The 18341-nt window shown below is 45.5% G+C and overlaps 1 protein-coding gene across 1 annotated transcript in view; it reads left to right on the plus strand.

The window, feature by feature from the left end:
* The window catches only part of SIPA1L3 (signal induced proliferation associated 1 like 3), a 261128-nt gene that overhangs the window by 156789 nt on the left and 85998 nt on the right, over positions 1 to 18341 (plus strand). The window contains exons 6-9 of the mRNA XM_023760563.1: positions 7527 to 7715; positions 8626 to 8800; positions 14107 to 14210; positions 17471 to 17628. Of these exons, the coding sequence (XP_023616331.1) occupies positions 7527 to 7715; positions 8626 to 8800; positions 14107 to 14210; positions 17471 to 17628 (626 nt within the window). The remainder of the gene's footprint in view (positions 1 to 7526; positions 7716 to 8625; positions 8801 to 14106; positions 14211 to 17470; positions 17629 to 18341) is intronic.

Raw genomic sequence — 18341 nt, forward strand, 5'->3', positions numbered from 1 at the left:
AGTATTCAAACCCAGGCAGACTGACTCCCAAGTGGCCTCCCAGGAAAACGTGCTTAAAGGAGGGTGCACCCAGCACAGAGAAAGGCAGGGATGCTGGTGGAGAACCATCTGTGTAGATAGGAACCTCTTTGTTTATGTGGCCCTGAGGTCCTTTTGTGGCTCACCTGACAAGTTTCCCTCAGTGAGATGCCAGGGCCTTGCAGGAGGAGCAATAAGTGTAGATTTTATTCTGAAAGTGATGGGAAATCCTTAGCAGGTTCTGTGTAGAGCAGAGACATGATTTGACTCAGGCTGCTATGGGAAGAAGGGACTTGGCAGGAGGGCAGGAGGAAGGAGGTCTGGAGGAGGCTGTTGTCACAATCCAGGTAGTACATGGCAGTGGACAGGACCAGTCAGAAAGTAGAGGTGGCCACTTGTTGCAGCCTGCCAGTGCCCTACTTATTGTCCCCAGCAAAGAAGGAAAAGCTTGGGGTCAAGTAGTCAGAGCCAAAATGTGACCATAGGCCACCTGTCTCCGTTGTGGAAGAGAATATGAGGATTTCTGGTCCATGCTGTTCCCTAGTCCCAGCAGAAGGTGCTTTGGAGCAGTGTCTGCAGGATACTAATACACTGATCTTGTTGTTGGTCCCTTAATTGAAACCCATAGTTCCAAGGCCAAAGCGTAAGATGTCATTGCTTTTCATGATCTATTTCAATACTCCCCTGCTTATGATAAGAGATTTGTTTGTATTAACTACCAAGACCAGAACTGAGAACTCCCAAGCATGAGGTCATTCCATTCCTTCCACACACACCTCCTGCCCAGGTTCAGTTTGGCAAGGGTCAGCTGAATATTTAAAAGCAATGTCATGACACATTATTTTTGCCACCTCCTGTGTCTGTTGACTTAGGGTGAACATGTTTTACCAGTTAGAACTGGTCCTCCTTAGTCTTTAAACCATAAACCCAAGTGTATTTTGTTTGGGTGCTTGTAACAGTCCCTCAGGGGAGGGTTTTTTCCTTGTACTGCTGCAGACCCTGCTGTGCCATCTTGGTGTGGTCCTGGAGCTGCTGTGCCTAGCCCCAGGTATGGCATCACCTAGTGGCCAGCCTGAGCGAGTGTTAGTGAGAATGCAAAGCAACAGGAGTTCTCAGACAGGGTGGGCAAGTGGAAATTGGTACAACCACTTGGAAAACTTTGCAGTGCAGTGTAATTGCATATTAACAAGCCTGGTGATGCAGCAATTTCTCTCCTAGGTATAAATCCAAAAGAAAATATGTTCATGTGAACTAAGAGGTGCTTCTTTGAATGTTCCTGACAGCACCTCACAGTTGTCAAACACTGGAAGCTGTTTCCATGCTCGTCAACAGTAGAGTGGATTAAACCCATTATGGTAAAAATGTCAGCCTCTTGCAGCAACATGGTCAAATCTCATACCCATTGCATTCAGAGACAAAAGCCAGATATAAAAAACGCAACCTGCAGGAAACAGGCACAATAAGTTATGGGGTTAGAAATCAGGATAAGGTTGCCATGGGGAAGGCACAGAAAGGCTTCTGGGAGCTGGGAATGTTGTGTTTTTTATAGGCTGGTGATTATCTAGGTGTTCACTCTGTGATAATTCCTTCAGCTTTGCTTATGTGTGTTATGGATTATACTTCATAGACAAAAACATTTTCAAAGGAAAAGAATAATGAGCTTTGGAGAACTCAAGCCTGGGTTGGAACCCGGTTCAGCCACTTAGCTGTGGTGATCTTAGATAAGGTGCCTAACCTCTTGGAGCTTACATTTTCTTTTTCTTTTAAGTTGTGGGGTGTTTTTTTTTTCTTTTTTCCACATTTAAAAAAATATCTTTATTGTATTTAGAGTATTACAGATGTCCCCATTATCCCCCTCCACTGGGTTCCTACCCTGCCCCAGGCCTTCTCTACCCTATTATCTGTGTCCATAGGTAATGCATATCTATATATATAAAAGCCTAAGCAACCATTACTACTGGACAACCGGCCAATAGCTATGACATGCACTAACCATCGGGGCAGACGCTCAACGCAGGAGCTTTCCTGTGGTGATCAGTGTGCTCCCACAACCAACCTCCCGCAGCCGGCCAACCTCCCACAGTCCCTCCCCGCGGCCGGCTGGGTGGTCAGTGCTCTCCCACAGCCAACCTCCTGTGGGCCAGCCAACCTCTCGCGGTCCCTCCCCCTGGCCAGCCAACCTCCTGCAGTTCCTCCCCTGGCCAGCCAACCTCCCGCGGTCCCTCCTCCCGGCTGGCCAGCCCTGATCAGCCCTGATCTCCAGCTAGGCCAAGGGACCCCACCCGTGCACGAATTCATGCACCGGGCCTCTATATGTACATAAGATCTTTGGTTAATCCCTTCCCACCCATCCCCCTTCCCCACTTCCCTCTGAGATTCATCAGTCTGTTCCATACTTCCATGCTTCTGGTTCTGTTTTATTCATCAGTGTATTTTGTTCATCAGAATCCTTGTTCATTTATTTTGCTTTTTAGATTCAATTGTTGAAAGAATATCCTTCAACATTTCATGTAATACTGGTTTGGTGGTGATGAACTTCCTTAGCTTTTTCTTATCTGTGAAGCTTTTTATCTGACCTTCAGTTCTAAATGAAAGCTTTGCTGGGTAGCGTAATCTTGGTTAAAGGTCTTTGCTATTCATCACTTTGAATATTTCTTGCCACTCTCCTCTGGCCTGCAAAATTTCTGTTGAGAAATCAGATGACTGTCATATGGGTGCTATCTTATAGGTTCATATAGGTAACTAATTACTTTTCTCTTGCTGCTTTTAAGATTCTCTCTTTGTCTTTAACCCTTGGGCATTTTAATTGATAATGTCTTGGTGTGGGCCTCTTTGAGTTCATCTTGTTTGGGACTCTGTATGCTTCCTAGAGTCTATTTCTTTTACCAGGTAAGGAAAATTTTCTGGCATTGTTTTCTCAAATAGGTTTTCAATTTCTTACTCCCTCTCTTTTTTTCCGGCACACCCATGATACAAATGTTGGGATTCTTGAAGTTGTCTCAGATGATCCTTATACTATCTTCATATTTTTGGATTCATTTTTCTTTTTGCTGTTCTAATTGGGTGCTTTTTGCTTCCTCATATTCCAAATTGCTGATTTGATTCTCAGCATTCTCTACTCTACTATTGATTCCCTGAAATTATTCTTCATTTCAGTTAGTATACCCTTTATTTCTGACTCGTCTTTTTTCATGTCTTTGATGTTCTTACTAATTTCTTTGAAATTCTCACTAAGTCCCTTGAAGCTCTCACTATAACCATTGTGATCATGAGGAAAGAGACAACATCATTATAACCATTGTTTTGAACTCTGTATTTAATAGTTTACTTGCTTCCATTTCATTAGTTCTTTTTCTGGAGGTTTCTTTTGTTCTGTCATTTGTGACATGTTTCTTCGTCTCTGCATTTTGGCTGCTTCCCCGTGTTTATTTCTATGTATTAGGTAGAGCTATTATGTCTCCTGGAATTGTTAGAGTGGCCTTGTGTAGTAGGTGTCCTGTAGGGCCCAGTGGCTCAGCCTTCCCAGTCACCTGAGCTGGGCATTCTAGGTGCACCTCTATGTGGGCTGTGTGCACTATCCTGTTATAGTTGAGCCTTGATTGCTGTTGGTGTCGCTGGAATTGATCCCCAGACCAATTGGCTGTGAGGATCAGCTGCAACTACAATGGAAGAGCAGCTCTGCAGGAGACACCCCTATGGAGCAGGACTGCTTCAGTGGAGCTTTAGTGCTCACTGAGTCTGCCCCTTGAGTGTGTCGCTCATGGATGTATAGTTATAATCTGGCATGGTCTGAGGCTGGGTGCACTGGCTCTGGGGTCCTCCCCTGGAGGTGCAAAATCAGCCACTGTCTGTACCCTGCCTGGGGCTACCCATCAGGAGCTGCAGAGTGATCTACAGGTAGCTGCTACTTGTGTTAGGATTGGAAGTGCTCAGGAAAGGCCAACCTGAGAAGCAAGGCAGGCTGCTGCTAGGACTGGGCCTTAGGCCTCTTATTGAGATGTATGGGGCACGCTGAAGCCAGCTGCTACTTGTGTGAGAGATTTTAGGAAAGTCTGGAGCCTGAACCATAACAGGCCATTCATATGGAAAAGCCGCTGCAAACAGCTTAGGTCGGGTGGTGTTTCATAGAATCACCAGGTAGAATCAAACTGTGAGAGCCAAGTTGAATGGAGACTCAGATATGGCACCTGGCAGTCAGCTCTGCAGCAGAGGAGGTCTCAGCATAATAACAATGACCCTTGTGAGTACCCCTGTCTGGGAGAAAGCCACCCCTGAGTTCTTGCTCTGATGTTAGATAATCCAGTTCCTCCCCATATGTTCCTGGATCCCCCCAAGCCACTGCCTGGGTCTCCAGCACCAGCCCTTTAAGAGGAACTGCCTGGGTCTCCAGCATCAGCCCTTTAAGAGGAACTGCTTGGGTCTCCAGCAGCTTCCATGTCACTTAGCCACAATCCCCAATGGTTTTTACAGCCCAAAGTTACAGGGACTTCTCTTGCTGGTATTGGAACCCTGGGTTGAGGGGTCTGGTGTGGGCTAGGACACCTTGCTCCTCACGGGAGGCTTCCGCAGCCGAGATACTCCTCCCAATTAAAAAAACACCACACGTTGGTGTTGGATCAGCCCATTCCATGCCTCCACCCCTCCTACTAGTCTCAATGTACTTTCTTCTTTACTTCTCTAGTTGTAGGACTTCCATTCAGCCAGATTTCAGGTGGTTCTAAATGATGATTGTTCTGTATTTTAGTTGTAATTTTGATGTTGTTGTGGGAGGCGTCAAGTACCAGTAACCTACCCTACTATCAATGATCACCTGTGGGTTTATTTTTTTTAATCCTCACCTGAAGATAGGTTTTTATTGATTTTAGAGAGAAAGGAAGGGGAAGAGAGATAGAGAGAAATATTGGTCAGTTGCCTCCCATATGCACCTTGACCGTGGATCGAACCCACAAGCAAGATATGTGCCCTGACCAGGAATTATACCCACCATTTTTTTGGTGTTTGGGACAACACTCCAACCAATTGACCCACCTGGCCAGGGTGAGCTTTCATTTTCTTATCTGTAAAATGGAGATAATAAAATCTTTCTTAAACAGACCTATACATATAACTAGATAACTACTATCATACTTGAAATACAGTGCAATAAACTGAACCTTCATAAATGTGACTTGTTATGAAGTATATCAGTTAGAATTTACTTTGTCTACAAAGTAATAGAAAACCTGACTAGCCATTGCTAAAACTAAAATAGGGTGTTACTTTATTATCTAACAAGAAATCTGGAGGAAATTGGCTGTAGGGATTGACTTCTCTGTGATTTTTTTTTTTTTTGTCTCTTTCCTCATGATCACAAGGTGGCTGCCACAGCTTCAAACATCTTATCAGCACACCAATGTCCTTAGCAAGAAGAAATGGGCAGGTGAAAGGGAATTTCCTCTTATAAGGGATAAATCTGTCCCAGGAGTCCTCCCCAAGCTGAATTCCCTTTCACATCTCCTTGCCTGAACTAGTCACATGGCCAGCTGTAGGGACAACTTGGAAAGCAACATCTAGGGAAGTAGAATTAAATGGACAAGATTGGCTTGACTAAAGGTTTTAAACCCTGACTACATGTCACAATCACCTGAGTGGTATTAAAAATGTGTGTGTGTGTGTGTGTGTGTGTGTGTGTGTGTGTGTAAGTATACACATATATAAGTGTATGTATACATACATACATATATGCCTGGGCCCCACCACAGACCAATTGAATCAGAACCATTGATTGTGAATTTTTTTTTAGGTGTCCCTACTTTGTTTTTATTCTAACTCAGCGGTTCTCAACCTGTGGTTCGCGACCCCTTTGGCGGTCGAACGACCCTTTCACAGAGGTTGCCTAAGACCATCCTGCATATCAGATAGTTACATTACGATTCATAACATAGCAACATTACAGTTATGAAGTAGCAACGAAAATAATTTTATGGTTGGGTCACAACATGAGGAACTGTATTTAAAGGGCCAGAAGGTTGAGAACCACTGTTCTAACTGAATAACATTTTTAGGAGAGAGAGGAGGGACACAAGACCCACACCGCATGTGCCCTGACCAGGAATCAAATCCATAACCTTTTGGTTCCTGGATGAGCCTGAAGCTCTGCTCATTCTGCAGGCCTTGAAAGAGCATTATGTATGTCTTCCCAGCTTCCAGAATGAAAGTTTTCTTGGTGGTATCTGTGATTGTGATTTTGTCAAGAAACCAGATTGAGCCCTAGCCAGTTTGGCTCAGTGGATAGAGTGTCAGCCTGGGGATTAAAGGGTCCTGGGTTCGATTCCGATCAAGGGCACATACCTCAGTTGCAGGCTCCTCCCTGGCCCTGGTCAGGGCATGTGCAGGAGGCAACTAATTGATGTGGCTCTCTCATGTTGATGCTTCTCTCTGTGTTTCCCTCTCTCTTCCACTTTCTCTAAAAATCAATGAAAAATAGCCTCAGGTGAGGATTAAAACATAAATTAAAATAAAATAAAATGGTAATAAAAAATTTTTTTAAAAAAAGAAAGAAACCAGATTAAAAATGAGTGCCACAGCCCTAGCTGGTTTGGCTCAGTGGATAGAGCGTCGGCCTGCAGACTGAAGGGTCCCGGGTTCGATTTCGGTCAAGGGCATGTACCTCGGTTGCCGGCTCGATCCCCAGCTCTCTCATCATTGATGTTTCTATCTCTCTCCCTCTCCTTTCCTCTCTAAAGTCAATTTAAAAAATTTAAAAAATGAGTGCCACAGTTGAAGACCCAAGTCTTCATGTACTGATGGCCAGAGAAGCAAGTGTTTTACATAAGAGCTCATGGTGTTATGTTTACATATAATATTGTAATAACAGTGAGAGTGTCCATTTGAATGCCTACCTCTTACTCCCTGACATAATCCATTTCCCATTAAAATGCCAACTCCATGAAATAAGAGTCTTTGTTTTGTTCACTCTACCTAGAACAGGGCTGGCACTTAGGAGGCACTGAGTCAGTATCTGTTAAAACAAATAAAGTTATGCCCGGACAGCATGGCTCAGTGGTTAAGCATCAACCTATGAACCAGAAGGTCACTGTTTGATTCCCAATCAGGTCACATTCCTAGGTTGCGGGCTTCATCCCCCAGTAGGGGGCATGCAAGAGGCAGCTGATCATTCTCTCTCATCATTGATGTTTCTGTCTCTCTATCTCCCTCTCCCTTCCACTCTGAAATCAATTTTTTTTTTTAAAGTTTTGTTCCATGCACTGTCCCATTTAGTCCTCCCAACACCCCTTTGGGGTTATGATACTGTCACTCTACCCATTTCACAAAAGAAGACACATGAGGCTCAGAAATAGGAAGTCACTTAGACAAGATCACACAGCCAAGAGGCATCAAGTTCAAGTCCTGGTCCAGACCCAGGGCTTTCTGGCCCTAGAGCCCAAGCTACTGACCATCTCACATATGTTCTAATCCTTTCCTGGTTCCCAAGAGCCTCCTAACAGTCCCTTCTCTCCCTTGAGCAGCTCATCACCCTGCGGGGCTCCATCCTGGAGGATGCCACACCCACAGCCACTAAGCATGGGACCGGGCGGGGCCTACCCCTGAAGGATGCCCTGGAGTATGTCATTCCTGAGCTTAACATCCACTGCCTGCGGCTGGCTCTCAACACTCCCAAGGTGACGGAGCAGCTGCTGAAGCTCGACGAGCAAGGGGTGAGCTGGGGCCGGGTGAGGGTGTGTGGGACGGGCGCACTGGGGCACAACCAGCAGCCCCACTCCTGGTACTTTCTGTCTTGGTCACTTTTTTTTTTTTCAAACATCAGAAACCAACTTAAGCTAGTTTCAATAAAAGGAGGAATCTGTTATCAAATTCTGGGATTGCCAAGAGCAGGAATGTAACTGTGTCTCAGGAGGAAAATAGTCTAGGGATAAAGGAACCACCAGGTTCGTGTGTGTGTGTGTGTGTGTGTGTGTGTGTGCGTGCGCGCGTGTACACTCAGGTTTTCTCTCTCCCTCTGCACACTGGTACCTCTGCTACTCTGGCCCTCCCTCAGCTCTCAGAGTTGCTGTTAGAATTGTGGCCGCTTGCAGAGACCATCTCACTGATTCTCAGCCCAGGAGAGCCTCTACCTGGCTCACACTAGGTCAGGTGTTGGTCCATGGTCCAGTCACCAGCGACCTGGGGAATCAGAGATATGTTAAAAAAAAACACAACACATGGTTATTACAGGCCCACCCCCTAAAAAAACAGTGTTAACTCTACTGATCCCTGCACGCTTCAGAATTTCCTTTTGCAGAGTCTTAGCCAGCTCCTATCCATCTACTATGGGAAGCCGGCCCAGGCAACAGTCTCTTTCATGAGAGAATGGCATTGCCTTCCATAGATAGATTAAAAATCAAAGGCATGGGCACCTTGTCATGCCTCTCTGTAATGCGAGGAAGGGAGAGAAACAAGACAACTGGGACATGTCCCCATGCCTTTTTCCTTCCTCTGGCTGTGGCCCTAAATTCCTGTCACTCCAGCAATTTCCTGGGCTCAGCACCCAAGAAAGCCCCCCTTTGTTCCATCCTCTCTGACATCTCTGCCTGTCCTGCCTCCATAAAGCCGCTCTCGCCTCTGCAGCTCTGCCGGAAACACAAAGTGGGGATCCTCTACTGCAGGGCAGGCCAGAGCTCGGAGGAGGAGATGTACAACAACGAGGATGCCGGCCCCGCCTTTGAAGAGTTCCTCTCCCTGTTGGGTGAGAAGGTCTGCCTGAAGGGGTTCACCAAGTATGCTGCCCAGCTGGACGTCAAGAGTAAGTGGCCTGGTGGGGGAGCCAGTTAGATCAAGTTAGAACTGGTGAACCACCCCTGCACACCCTCCTGTTGGGCAAAAGGCCTGGTGATACTCAGATGAGGACCCTGGGCAATGGAAGCTCTGGATCTCTGCTGATGGGAGTGCAGGTAGTACTCCACTTTGAAAAACACAGCATATTCTGGTTAAGTCTGAAAATTCACCAACTTTGTCTCAGCAATTACACTGCTAGACGTGTCCTGTGAGAACTCATGCACATATGCCAGCATATGTCCTGCATACTTAAAACCGCAGAGCCCAGGACAGTGCCCAGTGTGCATGATCAGAGCTGTGGTATATTCATACAGCACCATGCTGTGTGGTGACATTGACGACAACGAACTGGGGCCACAGGCATCAGTCTGGATGAAATGCGTGACCAGCAGGTCTTAGAAATGTGGGTACTGAATGATGCCTTTTATACAGTAACTAGGGCCCTGTGCACGAAATTCGTGCATGTGTGTGGGGACCTCTGGGCAGGAGGCCAAAGCCCTGTGCCCAGCCAGGGCCTGGGAGTGGTGGCCCTGTCTCCCCCACCACTGGTCGTTTTGTTTTGTTTTTTTGTTTCTTTCTTGGTGTCAGCTCCCTCCTCCCCCCTTGCTTCTGCTGCTGGTCACCCCCTGCCCAGCTCCCTCAGTGCCTGGGAGCAGCAGTGGCCCTGTCGCTTCCGCCGCTGGTTGTTTTTATTTTCCCCTATGTCCTTTCGCCCCCTGGTGGTCAGCACATGTCATAGCAGTGGTTGAACTCCCGGTTGAAGTCCCATTCGGTCGACCGCCTGATGGGACAATTTGCATATTAAGCTTTAGTTACATAGCCTAATATGCAGTTGAGTAGGTGCCTGCGGCTGCGTCATCATCACCTTTGCCTCCTCCACTGAAGAAGGCAGTAAGAGGAAAAAGCATCTTATTGTGCCAGTTACCGGTTTTGTGGTCTTGGCTTTGCTCCTCTCTGCCTCAGTTTCCTCATCTGTAAAGTGAGAGTAATAATTGCGCTTAATTGCCCTGACCGGTTTGGCTCAGTGGATAGAGTGTCAGCCTTCGGACTGAAGGGTCCTGGGTTCGATTCCGGTCAAGGGCATGTACCTTGGTTGCGGGCACATCTCCAGTGGGGGGGTGTGCAGGAGGCGGCTGATCGATGTTTCTCTCTCATTGATGTTTCTAACTCTCTGTCCCTTACCCTTCCTCTCTCTGAAAAATCAATAAAATATATTAAAAAAAAAAATAAAATAATTGCGCTTAACTCAGGAGCACGGTATTGAACCTAATGTAGTGTGCCCTCAACTGCCAGGTACTGGACCTGTCCAACTTCCCAGAGCTCTGAAGGTGGGTATCGCCTGCAGTGTGCTGATGGGGCACACAGGACTCTTACTACCGCCTGGCACATAGGAATCCTGCAGCAAGTGTGAGCATTAGTATTGTGATTCTGTTGGTGAACTGCTGAAGAGGCAATACACTCAGAAAAAAGGAATAGGAGACTTATTATCCCCTTCGTCAGATGCCTGCTTTGAGGCTCAGCGTCCTCCACTAAGTGACGGCCATAACCTTACCCTACACTGACTTACTGTGAAGACCAGATGCCTAGCACAGTGCCTTACAGAGAATTAGCTCTCAAATAAACATCAACTGCTGCCAATAATTGCAGTGTCACCTTGGGCAAGTCACTCACTCTCTGTGCCTCAGCTTCCCCTTCTAAAGCATGGAGCCAGTAATGAGGTGTGCTTCTCCCTGGTCATAACCCCTCACGTTAGAGGTAACCAATATCCTGACTCCTATAATTATCATTGTTTTTTCCTTCATAGTTTCGCTACTTATGTGTGCATGTCTACATAATATGTTTTGCTTGTTTTGTAACATAATGTGAATGCACTCATACAGTGTGTGCTCCTTTGTGTCTGGCGTCTTTCATTCAACATTATGTTTGTAAGATTCAACCATGTGGTGACTACGACTCATTCCTTTTCATGGTTGTGTATTCTCCACAGTATGAATATACCAGTTTGTTTCTCCATTCTTTTTTTTTAATCTTTATTATTGAAAGTATTACATACGTCTCCTTTTTTCCCAATTGACCCTCTCCATGTCCCTCCATGCTGTCTCAAAGGGTAAGAGATCCTTCTTTTTTACTGCTGCAAGTATTCTGTGGTATAAATGTACCACAGCTTTTTATCCACTAATCTACTGATGGGCACTTTGGCTATTTCTACATCTTAGCTACTAGTATTATAAATTGTGCTGCTATGAACGTAGGGGTGCATACATTCTTTCTGATTGGTGCTTCAGGTTTCTCAGGATATATTCCTAGAAGTGGGATCACTGGGTCAAATGGCATTTCCATATTTAATTTTTTGAGGAAACTCCATATTGTCTTCCATAATGGCTGCACCAGTCTGCATTCCCACCAACAATGTACTAGGGTTCCCCTTTCTCCACATCCTCACCTCATTGTCATTACAATTTGCATCTCTATGATGATCAGTGACTTTCAGCATTTTTTCATATGTCTCTTGGCCATCTGTATGTCCACTTTGGAGAAATGTCTATTTAGGTCCTTTACCCTTTTTTTATTTTAATTTAAATTCTTCATTGTTGAAAGTATTACCTTTACCTGCCCGGGCTAACAGCAGACCCTGAGCAATGAATGAATGAATACTCTGACACACATTTCTGTAAAAGGGAGGGCTAAAGGACTGCCTGACTAAAGCAACCAGACAGCCCCATTCACCTGCCTCCTTAGGCTTTTATTGTAACAACAGCTTGAACTAAAATTAACTATTAGATACTATCAGCAGGGTAAGTATCCTTGAGAAGATACATGCATCTGCAGTGTCCTTTAAGCAAGGACATCTGAACGATTCCAGTAAACACCCAGGGGCTCAGGCTTGTTTGGAAAAGTCAAGGACGGGTCTGCCACCTTCGGCAAGGTCCCCTTAGAGGCCTCCGACTTTTCGGAGATTCCTCCTTACAGACTTTCCAACCAAGTCCCGTGCTTTCTCACATTTACCCATTTTTTAATTGGATTGTTTGTCTTCCTTTTCTTAAGTTGTATGAATTCCTTACATATTTTGGATATTAACCCTTTATCAGATGTATCATTGCCAAATATGTTCTCCCATATAGTGGGCTCCCTTTTCATTTTGTTGATGGTTTCTTTTGCTGTGCAGAAGCTTTTTATTTTGATGTAGTCCCATTTGTTTATTTTCTCCTTAGTTTCCTTTGCCCTGGGAGATATATCTGTAAATATATTGCTATGAGAGATGTCTGAGATTTTGCTGCCTATGGTTTCTTCTAGGATTTTTATGGTTTTCCAACTTAGGTTTAAGTCTTTTATCCATTTTGAGTTTAATTCTTGTGAATGGTGTAAGTTAGTGGCCTAGTTTCTTTTTTGTTCATTTGTTTCTTTCTTTTTTCTTTTTCTTTTTTCTTTTTTTTTTTTTTTGGCATGTATCTGTCCAATTTTCTCAACACCACTTATTGAAGAGACTGTCTTGACTCCATTGTGTGCTCTTGCCGGCTTTGGTCTATTTTTGGGGTCTCTCTTCTATTCTATTGATCTATATGTCTGTTCTTGTGCCAGTACCAGGCTGGTTTGATTATGGTGGCTTTGTAGTATACTTTGATATCTGGTATTATGATTCCTCCAACTTTGTTCTTTTTTCTCAAAATTGCTATAGCTACTCGTGGTCTTTTGGGTTCCATATAAATTTTTGGAGTATTTGTTCTAGATCTGTGAAATATGCTGTTGGTATTTTAATAGGGATTGCATTGAATCTTTAGATTGCCTTGGGTAGTATGGACATTTTAAATATGTTTATCCTCCCAATCCATGAACATGGTATAATCTTCCACTTGTTTATATCTTCTTCTATCTCTTTTTTCAACGCACTCGGAAAACGTTTCAAGTACAAGTCTTTTATCTCCTTGGTTAAGTTTATTCCCAAGTATCTTAATGTTGTTTTTGTTGCAATGTTAAATGGGATTGTTTCTTCAGTTACTAATGTTGTGGCCCCACCCCATAACAAAGAAACAGAATTTCTGGAGGATGAGGCCCAGAAATCAGGATTTTAAAAAGATTCCTAGGTGATTCTAATGTGCAGCCAAGGTTGAGAACCACTGGCCTAGAGGCTAATTGTTATTCTCAGTCTCTTAATGGGCCTCATCAACTCCACACTGTGGGGCCAGGTGGTTTCCAATAGGGTGGGTCAACTGTCTTCCCCCACACACAAAACTACTTGCATAGCAAATGTCTGGGTGAGAAAGATGACCTTCACAGCATGAGGGAATGACTCAGCACAGGAAACTGGAGTGTTTGCCTCCTGAGCTCTAAGCCCAGAGTCCCCAACCCTGGTTTCTGCTCACACAGCTCCAGTCCACTCTCCCCTCCCTCTGCTAGAGCACAAGGTGAGTGGCTGCACAGGGAATTTTGTGTGTTGGCCCTTTAAAAGGGTGCCTGCATTTCCAGCCATCTTTCCCTGGCAGTTAGCAAGCCCAGTGCTTTTCACAGCCCGATATTATGTGGGCACCTTTCCCACTTCTGGTGCTCTGAGCTGGGGAGCCTAGCTTGGGGTTTACACCCCAGAGTTCTCAGTGGCAACCCCCTCACAGCTGAAATATCTCTCCAGAACTTCAGCTGCTGTCTGTGGGAGCCCAGCCAGCCCTTTCATGACTTTGCACTTCTACCAGTCTCTATGCGGTCTCCAGTTTCCATCCTTGGTTATCAGGGTTCTCTCCAGCTAGTCTTCAGTTGATTATTCAGGAAGTTTTTCTATATTTTCGTTGTAATTCCAGTTTGCTCCTGGGAGCATGTTCAAGCAGCATCCACTTAGTCTGCCACCATTTTTTATTCCATTTATCCATTCTTTTGACTGACATTTGAAGATACTTGTACCCATCTCCCAGGGCACAGGTGTGGAGTCATCTACACTATGATCCTAAGAGAGGAAGTACTGGGTCATCCATTATGCCTACCTTCACATTCAATAGATATTGCTAAAAAAATTTTCCCAAGTCGTTATACCAACTTACATATATTTCATCTATCCAGTCACATAAAGGATTTTAGTTACTCCACATTCTCACCAACCCTGGGTACTGTCAGACTTTTACATTGTTACCAATCTGGTGGGGGTATAATGTAAGCTTTGCTTTTTATCTAAATGTATTTAGTTTTAAAGAACGCAGTCAAATTAAAAACTGACACAGATGGTATGTGGGAGATGGCAAAAACCCAGAGGTTTTGGAAACATGGTACTAACTTGTGTTTCTGTTTCAGCTGACTCCACGGGAACCCACTCCCTCTACACAACGTACCAGGACTATGAGATCATGTTCCATGTCTCCACTCTGCTCCCTTATACCCCCAACAACAGGCAGCAGGTCAGTGGGGTCCCACATAATTTCCAGCTGATACATGGCTGAACCCCAAGGTACTCTTTCCTCACGGCTGCTAGCTGGCTGCCAGCCTGGCACTGGCGGCTCTGGTGTTGTCCTGTGCAGCAGTTGGAGGCCTTTGGCCTTGGACCCTCTGCACCACAGTCCCATCACCTGGGTCAGTTGTCATTTAACGGCAGTTTTTTCTTAGCTGTTCCTTGGCCGCCCTGCTGGCCTCTGCCCCAGCTCTCCTCAAGGGCCTCTTTGGTCCTTAGGGATCCTATGAAGAAAAGAAAAAAAAGTGAATAGGTCAACATTTTCCCAAGTGGTTGTACCAACTTACATATCTATCCAGCCACATAAAGGATTTTAGTTACTCCACATTCTCACCAACTGAATGAAATGCAAACCAAGGCCCGACAGGGAAGGTAGGGGAGGTTGGGGGTAAGGGGGAGAGATCAACCAAAGGACTTAGATGCAAGCATATAGGCCTAACCAATGGACACGGACAACAGGGGGGTGAGGGCATGAGCGGGGGGATAGGGGGTAACATGGGGATAAGGACACATATGTAATATCTTAATCAATAAAAATATATATATAAAAAATTTTAAAAAAGAAAGAAATGCAAACCAAACTGGCATAAGCAAAAATGAGCTACACTATGTAACTCTCAAGTGTTGAGAGAGAACTAGCTTTATGTATGGCTAGATCCAGGGCTTAAACAATGTTAGGAATCCTTCCATTCTTGACCTTTGCTTTTCTTCATAGTGTTCTTATTTATAGGTCTTCCCAAGTATCAAAGATGCCCACTAGCAGCACTTGTATCATATCCTCATAGCATAGCCACCACAGGGGAAAGTGGTGCCTTCCAGGTGTCCCAGAGACATTTCAGCACTAAATCTCATTCGATGATTCACTTGCCAGTCCCTAGGCTTGGGGTAGGGATGGACTGAGCTGAGTGGCCCAGCCTGAAGCACATGCCCACCCCTAGAGAGAGTGATTGGGGTCTGAAAGGTGCTCTCCAAAAGGGGATTGCTGTGGCTGCCAGAAGGAGGAAGAGGTGAGGTACTGGCTGGGCAACAACAGCTAATGCCCACTGCCTGGAGGCTCCTCTCCTAGACACACCATACAGACTCAGTCCAGGAGCAGCTCTTCCTAGTTTCTAATGGAACAGAAATCCCACAGACTTTCGATGATTTGGGAAATGTATATTTTTTCCATTGGTACAAGTGACATTGTAGATATTATAGGCCAGAAATGGTCAACTCTGAGTTATTTCATAAAGTTAATGGCATGCTATAAGACGATTGGCCTTAGAGTTAGACCTGAGTGTGAGGTCTTTCTGCACCACTTCCTAGCATCATGATCTGACCTCTCTGAGCCTCAGGTTCCTCCTCTGTAAAATGGGTGGAATGATAGTACCCATGTCTCGGTTTCATTGGGAAAGGTCTCTGCAACTCTTGCATGAAACCAGAGTACAAGGCAGAGCCTGACCAGAGGGGCAGAGGAAGCGGTACCTATTCCTGGGTATTTGGGAAGCATGGGGGAGGGGTGGAAGCTTGGGTTTTATTTGTTTGTTTGTTTGTTTGTTTGTTTGTTTTTAGATTGGTTTTTAGAATTAGGCAGAACTAGACTCAAATTCTGGGTCTTTCCCTCCATGTCTGTGTGACCCAGAACAAGTCGTGTAACAATGGTGAGCCTAAGTCTTTTCATCAGTAAAAGGGGATAGGATGAGTTAATGTCTCAAAGAATTGATGTGAAGATTAAATGAGATTGCAACTTTAAGATATGGGTATAAGCCCTGGCCGGTGTTCCTCAGTGATTAGAGCGTGGTCCCCTGCACTGAAAAGTTGTGGGTTCAATTCCCAGTCAGGGAACATGCTCAGATTGCGGGTGGTTCAATCTCCAGTCAGGGTACATGCATGAGGTAACCATTCTCTCTCTCTCTCTCTCTCTCTCTCTCTCTCTCTCTCTCTCTCCCACTTTCTCTCTCTCTCTCTCTCGAGTTAATGAAAACCATATCCTCAGATGAGGATTTAAAAAAAAAAAAAAAAGATAGGGTATAAAATGCCAGCCATAGTAAATGGGTACTTTTTTATCTAGAAATTTTATTTTATTTTATCTAGTTTAAAACACACATAAAGAACTAACAATATAACAAAATGATGTGAGTCATGCTTCTAGGAGTGTCTGCATTTCATACTGTGGCTACCTCACATAGAACTACACACAGCTCTTATCTATGGATTCCTAACAGTTACACGAAGGTTAAACTTAGGTAAATAAGAACAGTGTAATTTCAGCAGATAAGTAATATACCATGAATACATCATCCCCTGTGAAGGTTACAGAGTCTCCCTTGGACTGACAAGCAGGGGAGAGAGTACAGGTCTCCCCTAAGCCTATATGAAGCTGAAGTTGCCCCAGTCTTCTCAACTCAGGTGTCCCAGGGAAGGGGCATTGGCTTGGGATCGACCCTGTGGACTGCCTCTGGTCTGCTTCTGCCATCATCCATGAGTGTGGCCTTGAGCAAATTGAAGGCTGCCAGCCCATGCTGCCCTCCAGGAGATGTTTCTTGAGTACCTACTGTGTGGTAGGCACTGCTCCCGGCACTGAGGATACAGCAGTGGGCAGCAAACAAAACAGACAAAATCCCTGTTCTCATGAAGCTGGCACATTAGTGCGAAGAGGCAGATGAGAAACAAAGGGAAGAGGGAAAAGCTACTATTTGCTAAGTGTCAATAAATATTAAATAACAGGGACAGAAGAGCAGAGATGGGCGTATTGAGGGGGTGAGATCTTGGATAATACATTCAGCAAAGGCCTCTGTGGGAGGGTGACATTTCAGCCAAGACCAGGAGGGAGCCATGTGGGGATCTGCAGGAAGAATGTTCCAGGCAAGAGGCCTTATGCAGAGGCCTTGAGGAGGAAATGTTTCTGGCATGTTTGAGGAACAGCGAGAAGCCATTGTGGCTGGAGCAGTGAGCAAGGGGGAGCGTGAACGGAGATGTCAGAGAGGTGACGGGGACAGCATGCCTGGAGCTCCCTGGGCCATTTGGGGACTTGGTCCTTGCCCTGAGTGAGCCAAGGAGGTCTCTGAGCAAGGAGGGACATGATTGACCTAGGTGTCCCGGTTCCCTCAGACTATGGGATGGGGTGGGAATAGCGAGACAGTGAGGAGACTGCTGTGATGGTCCAGACAAGATCCTGGAGCCAAGTCGAATTTTGACGCTTTCTCTCCCATTCTGTTTCCCATTTACCAGCTTCTACGGAAGAGGCACATAGGAAACGACATTGTGACCATCATCTTCCAGGAGCCGGGGGCACTGCCTTTCACCCCCAAGAACATCCGCTCACACTTTCAGCATGTCTTTATCATTATCCGAGCCCACAACCCCTGCACTGACAATGTTGGCTACAGGTATGCACCTCCCCACATGGCTCCAAGGAGCCACCCAGGGGATTGCCCCACCCCACTCCTATTTTCTTAAATCCCAAAAGCTATTTCCAGCATGCAGAGAGACAGATAGTGAGCAGTGAGATAGCTCAAGTGGGGTGCCTCCTGTATTTCATGTTTGTGCTTCAGCAGGGGAGCTCTTTCCACACCCTCCCCCACCTTGTAAGAGAATGATTCTCAGCCAGAAAGGGGCATAGTGTCCCAATTTTTATATTTTCCAGGAATTTTGAGAAAACTCACCTCTATCTGACTTAAGGCAAGAAGGCAGTTGTATATACCGGCTCACAAATAACAAGTTCAGGCCTAACTAGATCTGTTCCATTGTCCCGTACGTTGCTTTATTTGCTGGCAGCTCTGAGCACAACATCCGTCCAGCTGCAAATCCAGCAAAAAGAGAATTTGCCTTTCCCAGGAAAAGAAGCTCCAGGATTGAGGCTTGTTGACCTGGCTGGGGCTCAGGTGCCCATCCAAGAGCAAAACCACTAGCTGCACCTAGGCATCAGGTGTGTGAGGAGTAAGGTCCCAAGGGGAAGTTGGTAGAGGGAAGGATGGAGGCAGGGCAGGCAGGAACCCCCTCGGGAGGTACTGCTGAGGTTTTTGGTTTACTTATCAACAAGTAACACAGGCCTCAAACCCATTCAGTATCTTCTCCAAGCACAAGCTGTCACCCGGTCCCC

Source organism: Myotis lucifugus, unplaced genomic scaffold, assembly GCF_000147115.1.
Source record: "Myotis lucifugus unplaced genomic scaffold, Myoluc2.0 scaffold_185, whole genome shotgun sequence".
In the NCBI taxonomy this organism is placed as follows: Eukaryota; Metazoa; Chordata; class Mammalia; order Chiroptera; family Vespertilionidae; genus Myotis; species Myotis lucifugus.